The sequence below is a fragment of the Bactrocera dorsalis genome, chromosome 5 (assembly GCF_023373825.1).
Source record: "Bactrocera dorsalis isolate Fly_Bdor chromosome 5, ASM2337382v1, whole genome shotgun sequence".
In the NCBI taxonomy this organism is placed as follows: Eukaryota; Metazoa; Arthropoda; class Insecta; order Diptera; family Tephritidae; genus Bactrocera; species Bactrocera dorsalis.
The window spans coordinates 46,919,178-46,934,361 of NC_064307.1; the positions used below are offsets into that span (position 1 = coordinate 46,919,178).

Here is a 15,184-nt window from a genome sequence, read left to right on the forward strand (position 1 = left end):
CGGACCGACACCTGGGCATGCTCAGTTCTTTTCCGTTGAACTCCTTTTTCTTCTCTTCAAAAAAAATAACCCTGGCCGATCCAACACCGGAATTTATCAAGATAATGAGAATTCTAAAAGATTTTGCATTACTCATCACACGGTAATGAATTTACTTACGATGTCATAATCTTTCTTATTTTTATTCTATTACAAAATATGGTATGTTTTGCTTGTTTACATCCATTTTCTTATTTTATGAATAAATGGATTTTAACTAAAGTATGATATGGAATTAAAGTTATTTTTGCACTATTTAATATAGAATAAATGATTAGAAACGAATTAGCGAAGTGTTAGTGGATATAAAAGTTAAAAATATAAGTGTAAAATACATTATAAATCGGAGAAACACGCATTTTAAAGAGTTAGTTTTTTGAACTGTAAATGCAAATATCTCAAAAAAATAAGTCAGCGGGAACTATATATACATATATTCTTGATCTGGAGGACCTCCTCTATCCGTACATACCCATTTTAACCCCGAAATCGTGGGATGCTATTCTAAATCGCAACTCTTCAACTGCCCAATCCCACCGGCAGAGATTTTAAAACCGTAATACTAAAAAAAGTTGAAGTTTGACAAGACTTCACCGAATTTTTTTGACAGGTTGAGTTGAAAGCTATAACACCAAATTTCAACGGAAATGCAGTTGTGTTGAAAACCTTATAGGGGGCCTTAATTGTAGTAAAAATGACAAGCGAATAGTTAGAACACCAAGGTATACATAAGTATATCAACTAACTGCCCAAAGTTCAATCAATGCAAAATGTAGAGCTGTTTAAGTTAATTAAAGGGCTATACCAGTGTGACACTTCCAAAAAAGCGATTTTTTTTTTGCTTTTTCGATAGTTCATATTTTCAAAAATTTCCTTTGAAATCGGCAAGGTGGTATCTTGAAAAGTTTTTGAATGACAATGTTCTAAGAAGCGACCGGTCGCAGGTATGAATATACATACATATGTATATTGTTGAAACTTCTAACGCATTTTTCTCGAAACGACCTTTTTCAAATTTACTGATTTGCTTTCGTTAAGTTATGAACGAGAAATTGACCGATCGTATTTCGATGGACCTTAAATATAACATACTAAAATTTTAAAACGACATCTCAAATAGGTTTTAAGGAACAGCGTTCTAAAATGTCAGTCAACTCAGTCAGCTTCTCATTCGGAGAAACATTAACCAATTGCTCTCTTTTTTCTACAGGTTCAGACGAAAAACGGTCAAAATTTTGGGTAAAACTCAATTTTTTTAAAACGACGCCATTTTGTAAATTTTTGATTTATTAGGACCATAGGGCATTGTATGGACAATATCTGCTGGTAAATAATGTTTTTTACCATTCTCTAGTATCTGAAGGTTCGACGTCGAGAAGCTGCAATCACAACAGACAGCCGAACGATTTTCTACTCGGCTTGCACTCCTGTTCTCTGAGAGCACTCGTCAACAACTCGGTATAAGGGAACTGTGGGACGGCATTTCAAACTCCTTACGTACAGCTGCAACCGAAACCATTGGTTTTCGGAAAGTGCAAAAGAACAGCTGGTACGACGAGGAGTGCCGTGTCGCAGCGGAGAGAAAACAGGCTGCCTACCTCGCAACGTTACGATCGACCACAACACGTGCGGGATGGGATAGATACCGAGAGTTGAAGAGGGAAGCGAGACGCATTTGCAGACAGAAGAAGAAAGAGGCCGAAATGCGTGAGTACGAACAGCTTGATAAGCTGGCCGACAGGGGTAATGCTCGAAAATTCTACGAAAAGATGCGGCGGCTTACAGAAGGTTTCAAGACCGGAGCATACTCTTGTAGAACCCCCAAAGGTGATCTAGTTACCGATGCCCAGAGCATACTTAAATTATGGAGGGAACACTTCTCCAGCCTGCTGAATGGCAGTGATAGCACAACACCGGGAGAAGGCGAACCCGATACCCCAATCGATGACGATGGAGCAGGCGTTCCATTGCCCGACCATGAAGAAGTTCGAATAGCAATTGCCCGACTGAAAAACAACAAAGCGGCAGGGGCCGATGGATTGCCGGCCGAGCTATTCAAATACGGCGGCGAAGAGCTGATAAGGTGCATGCATCAGCTTCTTTGCAAAATATGGTCGGACGAAAGTATGCCCAACGATTGGAATTTAAGTGTGCTATGCCCAATCCATAAAAAAGGAGACCCCACAATCTGCGCCAACTACCGTGGGATTAGCCTCCTCAACATCGCATATAAGGTTCTGTCGAGCGTATTGTGTGAAAGATTAAAGCCCACCGTCAACAAACTGATTGGACCTTATCAGTGTGGCTTCAGACCTGGTAAATCAACAACCGACCAGATATTCACCATGCGCCAAATCTTGGAAAAGACCCGTGAAAGGAGAATCGACACTCACCACCTATTCGTCGATTTCAAAGCTGCTTTCGACAGCACGAAAAGGAGCTGCCTTTATGCCGCGATGTCTGAATTTGGTATCCCCGCAAAATTAATACGGCTGTGTAAACTGACGTTGAGCAACACGAAAAGCTCCGTCAGGATCGGGAAGGACCTCTCCGAGCCGTTCGATACCAAACGAGGTTTCAGACAAGGCGACTCCCTATCGTGCGACTTTTTCAATCTGCTGCTGGAGAAAATTATTCGAGCTGCAGAACTTAATCGAGCAGGTACAATCTTTTATAAGAGTGTACAGCTGCTGGCGTATGCCGATGATATTGATATCATCGGTCTCAACACCCGCGCCGTTAGTTCTGCTTTCTCCAGACTGGCAGTGAACGAGGGCAAGACGAAATATCTCCTGTCATCAAACAAACAGTCGTCGCACTCGCGACTTGGCACTCACGTCACTGTTGACAGTCATAACTTTGAAGTTGTAGATAATTTCGTCTATTTAGGAACCAGTATTAACACCACCAACAGTGTCAGCCTGGAAATCCAACGCAGGATTACTCTTGCCAACAGGTGCTACTTCGGACTGAGTAGGCAATTGAAAAGTAAAGTCCTCTCTCGACGAACAAAAGCCAAACTCTATAAGTCGCTCATAATTCCCGTCCTGCTATATGGTGCAGAGGCTTGGACGATGACAACAACCGATGAGTCGACGTTGCGAGTTTTCGAGAGAAAGGTTCTGCGCTAGATTTTTGGTCCTTTGCACATTTGAAACGGCGAATAACGCAATCGATGGAACGATGAGCTGTAAGAGATATACGACGACAACGATTCAGCGAATTAAAAGACAGCGGCTGCGCTGGCTAGGTCATGTCGTCCGAATGGACGAAAACACTCCAGCTCTGAAAGTATTCGACGCTGTACCCGCCGGGGGAAGCAGAGGAAGAGGAAGACCTCCACTCCGTTGGAAGGACCAGGTGGAAAAGGACCTGGCTTCGCTTGGAATATCCAATTGGCGCCACGTAGCGAAGAGAAGAAACGACTGGCGCGCTATTGTTGACTCGGCTATCATCGCGTAAGCGGTGTCTACGCCAGTAAAGAAGAAGAAGAATATATGTAGGTATACAAATATTTTTTGGACTTTATAATACAAAACTAAAAACAAATTAAACAAGTTTATTTCTCATATTTAAAATTTGTTTTATTTTATAAAGCAATTCAATTTTTATTTTATCAAAATAATAGGAATACATTGGCCAACGCTTATTACTAGTTATATTAATAGTATACGAAATCTTAAGCAATCATAATGAATAATCTATATATACTATATGTGTGTTGTAGATCATCTTATTAAGATATTATTTAATATTTATTTTCACACATAAAAAATGTTTATATGAACCCAAACTGTTTTCATATTTGCAGAAAGTAGTTTGTTAGCAAAATTGAAATGTATATATGTATTCTTTATTAAACATACACAAATGCATATGTATATGCAGTTATATATTATATGAAGTTATTAAGCAGTTTTTTATTTTACTTTTATTTCGATATGAAACATTTTGTAAGTTAAGAAATACTCATATTAGTAACAACTATAATTTATTTATTTATAATACATACATTCAGTACTACGTATACCTTTAATTTTTAAATATGAAAAAAGTAAATGTGCATCAATTGTAGAAACGGTAGTTGTGTTACATAGATATTTTTATAATTATATTTATTATTTAGTACACGTATCTGCTGTTTTAATTAATTCAATTTTTAATATTTATGCACATATTTGTATTGTTTTCTTTTGGTTATGCTTAAGAAATAATTAACGTGACGTTATGCACATTTGTAATATTAGCTATGTTTTCTCTGTAAATCTACATAACCCTAAATTATATCGAGAAATAATATTACAATAATTTTTCAAATAAATCACCATACCAGCTTAGACAATAAAACTAAAATTGAAACGAATATGAATTTATATTGTACGCATATACCTATACATACATATGTACACATGTATGCATACATACATACATGTAAATACAATTTTATTAAGTTTTTAATGCTTTTTTGCAAGCTATTGTGTTAGTGTTAGTAATAATTACGTAAAATCTGCGCTTATTAAATTGTTCACAAAAGTTGCATTCAATGAGATCTTTATACAGTTACTTTTCTTGCTTATAAATTTATTAATATCTTTTAATTAATTATTTTTTACAAATTAATAATTAATTACTTGTTTAATTATTTTTAATTTGAATTTTAATTTTAATATTTATATTTTTATTTTATTATTTATATACACTTGTGCTCACAGAATTAAGCCACTGCATAGCAAAACTACGTTTCTTAAAATAAATTCACCGAATTAGCTTTTCATTTGTATAACGGTATGCAAAAAATTTCCATTATATATTGGGCAGTTTTTAAGATCATATTCGGAGAAATAAGTATCGTGGTTATCGAAAAAATTAAAATAAATTCGCAGGTGATCTAGTCGGGTGTGCTCATATAATTAAGCCAGTGTAACGAAATCTTAGCAATCACGATCTGTGTAAAAAAAAATTATTAAAAAAGTGAAGAGTTTATTGGTTCCATTTAATTTAAAAGTGTTTTTTGAAAGTTTTCTAAAAAAATGGGTAAGAACAAGAGTTCCGTTCCATGTGAGAGAAGAGGCATATGGAAATATTACCAAAAGTTCAAAAATATTGCGAAAACAGTGGAATATTTAAAATTTTCTTGGGGAAAGGTTAAGAAGGCTTTACAATATTTTAAAAAATATAAGTTTTTTGAAAATCTGCCCGGTAAAAAACCCAGAAAAACGACTCCTAACGACGACAAGCAGATAGTACGGATGAGCAAGGTGGATCCTTTTTTGACCTCGTGCGAAATTAGAGCCCAAATTGAGCAAAATCATGGTGTACGGGTATCAGCACAGACAGTCCGCCGAAGATTACAGGAAAATTCCTTAAATGGGCGAATTGGACGAAGCAAACCGATCGTTACAAAAAGGAACATCAAACGAAGGCTAGCGTTTGCGAGAGAGCATCTGCAAAAGGACTCAAAATTCTGGGAACTAGTGGTATGGAGTGATGAATCTAAATTTAATGTCTTTGGGAATGACGGTAGACCCTATGTCAGGCGACCACCACTACCAGAACTGAACCCACGGTATACCAAAAAAACTGTCAAACAGGGTGGATCATCAGTCATGGTATAGGGGTGTTTTACTTCATGTGGAGTATGACCACTTGTACAAGTTGAGAGCAAAATGACTGGCAGTATGTACAGAGACATTTTAGAAGAACATCTAAATGGAAATTACGCCGATAACTTACCACTAGCTTGAATATTTCAGCAGGATAACGACCCAAATACTCTTCCAGGGTCGTTAAGGACTGGTTTGCGATGAACCGTCTCAAGTGTCTTGAGTGGCCTGTCCAAAACGCGGACTTAAACCCTATAGAGAATCTATAGGGGATTATTAAAAGGGCAGTTGCGGCGAGAAAACCGCCAAATAAGGCTACATTGTGGCAAATTTTAAAGGAAGAATGGAGCAAAATTACTCTGGACCAATGTAACACACTGGTCCGTACAATGAACCAACGCTGCAGGGAAGTAATTTTGCAAAAGGGATTCCCAACAAAATATTAGTCTAAATAAGACAAGTTTTTTTGAACAAAACATCGAATTCTTTTACCCGACAGCTTATTTTTACAAGTGGCTTAATTATATGAGCACGGAAAATACATACCAATGAAGAAGAAGACAGATTTTTGCTTTTATATTAAAATTTACCTTTACAAAACTATAAGTACAATAAAGTTTAAGTACTTTATTTTAATTTTGTGCAACTTTTTTTTTCGATTTATCAATAAAATTCAACTTTTATGAATTTGTACACCATAATGTTTAAGTGGCTTAATTGTGTGAGCACAAGTGTATATAATAAAATTTTGTAGTACTTTAGTCCAGTTAAATATTATTTTTAAATTTAATTTCAATTAGTGTATGGTTATAGTTATTTTTTTTTTGTTTTCCTTTATGTATTTGTTTATAACATTTTTAGAGAGTTTTATTTATTACTTAAATTTGATATATACTTGTAGTCAGTTGCTACTATTTTTTCTCTTCTTTATAATATAAGAAATATAGAATCTGCATACAATTTGACACACAGTTGAAGGAAGTAGCAATATAACCAATAAACATTTACATTTGGTACCGTGCAGTTGCTAATAGTATGCACCTAACAGACGATTTCAATAATCACTCTCACTAATTCGTCTGATATTTTATATAATGGTTAATTAACCGCACACACTTTTATTGGTACTGCTGAAAAAATAGATTTCTTTGCATTAACAACATTTTTGAATTGAATTTTTGAAAAATATCGCTGTTGGAATGCTGATATTGTATATAAACAAAATTATCTACTTATATTTGGTTAATAAATTAAATTAAAAAAATAATAATAATTTAAGTAAACGATACGCTCATACGCTGAAGTCATAAAATGTCAAAGTAGGCCTGTTTCTTTACTGCTCTTGTTTATGTATTTTTATACTCTTGCAGCATGCAGTTAAATATAGTTTAGCTATATGAATTACCTGAAAATAATCGACATAGATATAAGGTTATTATATAAATGGTCAGGATGACGAGACGAGTTGAATTCCGAGTAACTGTCTGTCTGTCTGTGCAAGCTGCAACTTGAGTAAAAATTGAGATATTTCAATGAAATTTGGTGCACATGATCCTTGAAAAAGACGTGAGGACGTGAATCCGTAAATCGTATTACTGCCAAGCCCACAAAACGCCATTAGTCGAAAAAAAATGCTAAGCACTAAATTAAGATATGAAACTGACATGTCGTTAATGGAGCCAGGGTCAAAATTGGATGTATGACACCGCCCACATTTAGGTGAAACACATATCAAATTTGATATGTGGCATTCAATTTTTACGTTACAGTGTGAAAATGGGCGAAACGGATAAAAGCCACGCCTGGGTTTCATATAACACAATTTTAAATTCCATCTGATTCTGTCCTTCCGAGTGTGAAAATCAAGAAGCAATTCATATAACGGGATAACACTTTCCACGAATAACCCTTTTAGAGTATGTCTATGGCCTAAAATTGTCTAAATCCAATAAAAACTGTTTAAGCCTCGACATAGGTACTGAATATTTGGATTTCAGTACTTATACTTAGTTGACTTTTTACCAAAAAATATTGGTCAATGTGTCAGATTTATAATTAAAATTCAGTACTATTTCTGTGTCCTACAAGTGGATTGAATCGCGTTAATAACTAATATAAAGATTTTCGAATTTTCGTGTGACTTTATACCACATACATATGTATGTATCTCGGCCTATATGTGAGGTATCTTAATAAAATTGAGAGAGCTTGTTTTACTCACAACAGTGTATCTTTTTAATATCAGGATTTTCGAACATTCAGCTGTCTTTACTCCATATGAGTGATGATTGTATGCAAGGAACCTTAATGAAACCAAGGGAACATTTTTTTAGTATGTGGCATGATAATAGTTAATAGATAAAATCGAGTCGAACTACCCTAACTCCTCCCTTATAATGATTTCCTTTTTTCAAACAAACCTTATGCCGATTATATTGGTCAGTGTATGAGTTTTGATACACGTATACATATATCAAAATGCTCTGGTTGATGTTTTGCACTTTGATTCCTGCAAGTTGCAAGAGTAGGAAATGTTCGGTTGCATGTGAACTTAGACCTTCGTTATGGTACTTGTTATATTTACATCAGTAGCATCTAAATACAACTAATCATCTGAAATCATCTGTCAATATTGCATTAAATTAAGGAAAATTACATTTTTAATTACATAAAGAGCTTAATTTTTGAAATTGGTACTAAAAATATACATACGTATATGAATTTATTGGTATGTATTAATTTCCGCTCTTTTTAATTATACAATGAATGTTTTAATGCAACAGAATCTAATTTAGAGATCAATAGATGTTTAATTTAATACCAATGTGAGCAAGCTGCAGAAGAAATAGGCAAAAGGCATGACATTTGCAAACGCAGAAAAAAATTGTAAAAAATTGACAAGAAGAAGAAAAATAAAAAAAAGTAAGAAGTATACTTGTAATTGATTTTAATATTTCTGAAAAATATTTCAAATGAAATGTTTATTTTAGTACTGCATTTACAACTGACATTCAAACAATCTAACATTAGTGTACAGATCAGCTGGTTTTGTTTACTTTTTAATAACTATTAATTTGGATGTGAAGATGTAAAAATAGGAAACATATGGTTTATCCAACAAGCTTACTGATGTGTCTCTAATACTTAAGAAATTGAACGAATCATTTCCATTGGTAAATTAAAGCATTTGCTTGAACGATTCAAAATATGTATGGGCTAAAGAAAATACATCGCTATTTCGATGCTTTTTTTTTAAGATCTTATATGCACTTAAAATATTAGTAAGTTCAGCTTAGAGTTTGTCATGATGTACTCTTTGTTTTAGAATTTTCACAAGCTTTTATCACTAAAGTATATTTATTTTAATTGCTTATAGATATGCGTTATTTTTGAATATTTTATATTTTGATTATGAATTCAAAGTTTTGCTTATAATTTCCAAACTTCCAGGGCAAAGAAATTAGCTTTTATAGTCTATGTTGGCAGCACAATTTTTTTTAATTGTTATAGGTTAGGATAGAAGACTTTTTCAAGGGATCAAAAAACATTTTCACTTTTACGTTTGGGAATTCGCTGTAGAGTATTGTACATAGAGTTGTAACTAAAGGGTTTTTATAATCTCTCTCTAAATTTTATTTGTTCTTTTCTCCTATCAAATATAATTAATAGTTGTAGTAGGCAACATTAGTACCCGTTTTTTTGAAACAGTTTTATTATTCACTTTTGCTTTCTTTTTCACATGTAGTCACCTCTTTTACTGGCATGCTCTCACACATTTGCCACACCTTCTCACTCTTCATTTACGTATTCAAACCTTTTTCGCCTCCTGCGGCACCTTATATTTCACTTGCGCACCTCCTTGTTCTCCTGCAACTTCTTCCAAGTGTCACCCAGCGCTTTGGCAAAGTGATCATCTACGGAAGCATTCACCTCTGTAATGCTGGTGGGCGATGAGGTCGAGGTTGGTGAAGCTGGCGGCGTGTTTGTTGCCGTCAGTCCCGGTTCGGTTTTGATGCGCATAATCGCCGGCATTATGGGTGGCGGCGTTGCAGAGCCACCGGTTGCTGTTGCTGTCTGTGTAGTTGTTTGGGGCGTCGAAGAGGACACCATTGTCGGCGTTGCCGTTACAGAATTTGGCGATTGTAGCGGCGTTGCCACTGGTGAGTGCGAGCTACTTGTTGAGTGTGCTTCCATTGATGTCTGGCTACGCAGTGTGACCGCGGGGAATGCTGGTGGTAGCGGTGATGTTTGTAAGGCGTTTGTTGGTGACAGCGGCAATGAACACATTGCTGGACCACCAACATCAACATTTGGTGTTGTTGGTTGCGGTGTATTGCTGCGTTGCGTAGTGGACAAAGCCAATGGTTGCTGTTGTGGTGGCGGCAAATCGACAGCCATCACATGCTCCGCATGATGCGGCGATAGAGCAGCAATTTGTGGTGGCGGAGGTGCAGCAGCAGCTGCAGCCGCAGCCGCGTAAATGGCGGCCGGGGAAAGTAACACCGCTGCCGGCTTTGGTGAGATGAGCGCTTGTGGTGCGACGACAGTTGCATGGTAGGGTGGCAATGCGGCTGGTGTTGAGGCGTGTGCCACAACCAGTGCCTGCGGCTGCAGCTGTGGCAGTGTCGAAGACGATGAGGATGGTGCCAAAGGGGGCTGCGTTGGTGGTGGTGTGGGGGTGGGCGTATTGATGACTGCTGTTGTTGTCATAGCGACTGCGCTCGGCTGTAGCGATGGTGTTACTGGATTGTGACCAGGTGACTTTTTGCCAAAGAGTGCTGCATAGTTCGGACCCAGTGAGCGGCGAAAATGCTCATCGATGACCGTGTCGCAAGTCGAAACGGATTCTGTAGATAAACATAATACAAATTAGTACAATTAAGTTATGCGCTTGAGCGTAAATACTTACCATTGCTGCGATTATCATTCTCGCGATTAGCCAACAGCTCACGTTCACTTTCGCGTTCTCGTTTCGATGGCGCCTGTGTAATTACGCTGGGACGCGCGAGCGCGGCGGCATATGTGGAGCCTGGTAGAGGCGCGCGATACGGCGGTGGCGGTGAGGAGCGGTGCTTCAGCGTTGACGATGACACCGACATATCAATGGGACTCTCCATACCGCTTTGATGATGATATGCCGCAGCCGCCGCTGAGGAGTTCGAAGGCGGTGGAGTTGGACGATTGGTGGATTCACAAAGTGGACGCATCGCCGCGGCCATCATAATGGACATTGGTGGCGGTACGCCGCTGTGCACCGAGCCCGCTACATGATGATGCGCGCTCACCGGCGATGGTAGGCCGCCAGCGCAGACACCAGGCGGTGGTGGTGTGCGCGCAGGCGAGAGGTTGCTTAAGGTTGAGGTGCTGCTGGCAGCAGTTGCCGCGCCACTGCCTATAGTGGGGTATTCACAAGCGCGCGAGCGTCGCTCACGGCGCCAGCGAGCGGTCGGCAGTTCCTTTGAAGAAATACGCGCCTCTGAAAATGGAGTTTAATTTGAAAAATTATTTAACTTTTTTAAAAGAAATTAATGGGCGTATTACGTAAGTGCTAAATATGTAATAAAAACTTATATAAATGTGTTTGTGGGCGCTGAGGATGCCGTTTATTGCCAAAGCTAAATTTTCTAAATCTCATTTTAACTGTTGAAAGGCACATACAAATCTAATTATATTATGGCACAGACAAAAATAAACAAAAATTAACAAAGTGTGCACATAAATCTGAAGCTAGTCATTGAGAATTCATCACAGCGCCTCGCAACACGTCAACTGCGACGTCGAGAGCGGCGGCGCGGGCAACGTCAATGGCTTCGATTTTGGCTTTGGCTTTGGCTTTGGCGTTGGACGTTGATTGTTGATGGCTGTTGACTTTACTGTTGTTATTGTTTTTGGTTGCCATTCCGACATGTTTGCGCATATTTGATAGCAGCAATATAAAAATATATGTGGAGGCAAGTTGAAAATTGCGAAGAAAACAAAGCAATGCAAAAAAAATAAATAAATAATATCAAGTGACAATAATAAAAACAAACAACAAGCAGTCACTGTCAGGCCGAAACGTGGGCGTTATGATTCATGATCCGCTATGTGAAAGGGCGTCGTCACATGAGTAGAGTACACAAAATCTCGTAGCGTGTAAAAGCTCAACATTTAACTGGCATTTGGCGAAAACTGCCTTGGTTTAATTAAGTGGAAAATATTTGCGCCATGGCGCGTTGCCTGTTACAGTTCTTTGTTGTTGTTTTAATTAATTCAAAGTCATATTTAAAAAAATTCATTGTAATATTACAAATTTAAAATATTACAAAAATAAAGTGAAGAATTTGTAATTCTTGAACATAAGCTCGTGCTCTTGCTGATTAATACCGATAAAAAAATACAAAAGTTCGTTGCTTAAGTCTTTTGTTTTATGTATGCGATTTATTAGGCTGTGTATACAGATAATTGATATATTACATTTATACTTTAATGTTTGGGAAAAAGTTTCTTTGGCATAAAGCCGAATTTTCAAGCCGTTTCTTCGGTTGAAAAAAAAAATTAAAAAAAAAAAAACAGAATCTGATTTAAAACTAACCAAACCTTCAACTTTTTCAATTTTAGCCCAATTTTTTAAATAAAAAATTGTAAAACGGGATTTTGAAAGGTAAAGGTAAAACGGTTTCTTTAGCTAATTATACCCCGAACAGAGTATATTAAGTTTGTCACGAAGTTTGTAACACCCATATATGTACATAAATGATCAGTATGTTGAGCTGAGTCGATTTAGCCATGTCCGTCTGTCTGACCTCAGTTTTTAAGCTTTCGTTTTGAAACTTTGGAAACGTCATTTTCTCTTCAAGAAGCTGTTCATTTGTCGGATATCGCACCACTATAACACAGCTGCCAGTAAACTGAACGATCGGAATCAAGTTTTTGTACGGAAAACTTTCACATTTGACGATGTACATATCTTCACGATTTTGATATAGATTATTTTCTAAGGCAGCAATGCAATCTCCGAAAAATTGTTCGGATCGGATTACTATAGCATATAGCTTCCATACAAACTGAACACATAGTTACTAAAAGAAATGCACCTGTGAAGGATATATTAGCTTCGGTGCAGCCGAAGTTAACTTTTTTTCTTGTTTTAGGTTAAGGTAATACCGGTAAATTGTCGAACAGTTTTGAACACACGAACTTTTATATACATATGTATATTTATTTTTGATTATCTTCTAATTAAGTATTTTTGTAAATACAAATTTAAATTTTTTTACAGCATTCCCTTTTTGTTTCGCTTTATTTTCATTTATTAGTTAATATTAAATTTTTATTTTTTCTAACTAATTATTTGAAGTTTTAATTAAAAATGTCTTATTTATAATTAAAAATACTGAAAATAAACAAAAATAAATAAAAGAAATTTTGTCTATGATAATTATTACACTGAATTCGTTTTCACATTTAAAAAATTTAAAAATAAATTTTCTAAAATAAAAAATATTATGTATAAATATTTTAAATAAAAAAAATATTTTAAATACAAAAATTTAAATTAAAAAAAAAAATATTTTATGCAAATGTAATGAATGCAAATAAAATCAAAAATTGTTTATTGCAAATTATTTCTACTCATTATATTGTACATAGTTTTTTACTTAATTTGCATTTTATATATGTTTTTATTAATTCATTTACTTATTGGTATTTTTTATATTTTAATATATTTTCACTTTAACGCGGTTTAATATTTTATTATTTTATGCTGTTTGCTTTTATATTATTGTTTTGTCCAAAATTTAATTTTAATAAAAACAAAATTATAAAAACAATTGAAAATGCCAAAACAAAAGAAAAGCAAGTAAACTGAGCACATTACGCATATACATACATGTACATACACATGTATATATAGACCCTAGAACTATATTTATATACATTTATATAAATAAATATGGCAGTATATAGCATTTTAGTTAGAAAGCAACAATGGACACATTAATAATAAACAATGATCAACACAATAAACAACAGGCCAAGAACAAGGAAAGCACATCAGAAGAGCGATCAGAAAACTGAAATAAAATCGCCCATAAAATATAATAGAAATAAACACAGACGAAAGACTAAAAATAAATACACACATATAAGAATAAGTAAAAAGTCAAAAGAAATGGTATAATTGCAAACAAAAACAAAAAGCAAGTAAAAAGCCAGTGGTAAGCAAGTTGAAAGGAAACCAGTTTGCTACCACAATACGCGCGCCTCCTGCGCTGTGCCGCGCCACAACGCCACAGCGGTGGCAATCAAAATTACAACGAACATGTTGACTTTGTTTTGCCTTTTTATTTGATTTTTTTTTCATTTATGTATTTTGTTTTTGCTTTTTTATTTTTTGCACTTGGCGTTTCCACTTTTTCGCTTCGTGCCCCACCTTTCGCAATCGCTGCCACTATGTAGTATTTGTATTGTGCGTGTGTTTGCCGTTGTTTTGCTTTCGCTTTATTTAAATTTAATTTATTTTTAATTTTTTTTTTTGCTTTTTTGCAGCCGCGATGCGTGTAAAAATTATGATTGAATATAAAAAGGCAAATATACACGCATACAGTATACAAACATACTTGTATATTACATATGTATGTATGTACCTACATATATACCTTGTACCTATGCATAAGTGCCGACATACTTGTATCTATATGCTTATTTACATACATACATATGTATATTTATGCCGGCAATCATGGCTTCTAGTAGACAGAAGTATGAATACTTTGCTTAAACGCCAGTCAAAAAGTCATACCAACAACAACAACCAAAATGCTTATGATCGAAATAGTACGGTTTGCACGCGTAAGAAAGATAAAACAAAAAAATTGCAATTACCACTTCTTGGTATTATTTTATTGCTCTCAATAGACTTATGAAGACACGCATAAGCGAAAGAAGATAATGAGGCGCTAAAATTGCTGAAATATCACATTCTGCGAATACTTAGCCATGCAATTATTTAATATATGTATATCAACAGATTTTTAACTCATAAAAAATATAAGTTTTTGATGATCGATAAGTTTGTATGTTTTTTTTTTCTATTCATTTTTTTTCAATCCCATCATGAAATTTCCTTGGAAATACATACGGCACTCTAAACCTCTAAATTCGCATTTTTTTATTTATCTCGTAAATAACAAGAGCTATAGAAAAAAAACTTTTGAAAAGTGATGTTACGTTATTTTGCATTTTAGATGACGATATATAGGTACATACGATACACATATTGTATATGTATGTCATGTTCTCTACCGCTTTAGGTTTACTAGTTTTCTAGTCTTATGTTAACTTCATAAATCGATTTAGAAATTTATGAGAACCAATTATATGCATGTATGTAACAAATCTTTAACCATACCTCAACGAGAAATTCGGAATTATAGATAACTAGGTATTTGGTGGTATTTCCAGAAAGCTTCAGCTTCGGCTAATACTTGTACTCGTATTTATATTTTAGCTTTCGAAAGATTAAAAGGCACTGAAATATATTCTAAGTTGGAAACGAA

At 35.4% G+C, this 15,184-nt stretch overlaps 1 protein-coding gene across 2 annotated transcripts in view; it reads right to left on the reverse strand.

The window, feature by feature from the left end:
• Positions 1–6,376: 6,376 nt before the first annotated feature.
• LOC105224275 (uncharacterized) overlaps positions 6,377–15,184 on the reverse strand; it is a 42,614-nt gene continuing 33,806 nt past the window's right edge. For both annotated transcript variants that reach the window (XM_029549427.2, XM_049458467.1), the window contains exons 3-4: positions 10,552–11,118; positions 6,377–10,489 (exon numbers count right to left, since the gene is read on the reverse strand). In XM_029549427.2, the coding sequence (XP_029405287.2) occupies positions 9,486–10,489; positions 10,552–11,118 (1,571 nt within the window). In that variant the 3' untranslated portion in view covers positions 6,377–9,485. The remainder of the gene's footprint in view (positions 10,490–10,551; positions 11,119–15,184) is intronic.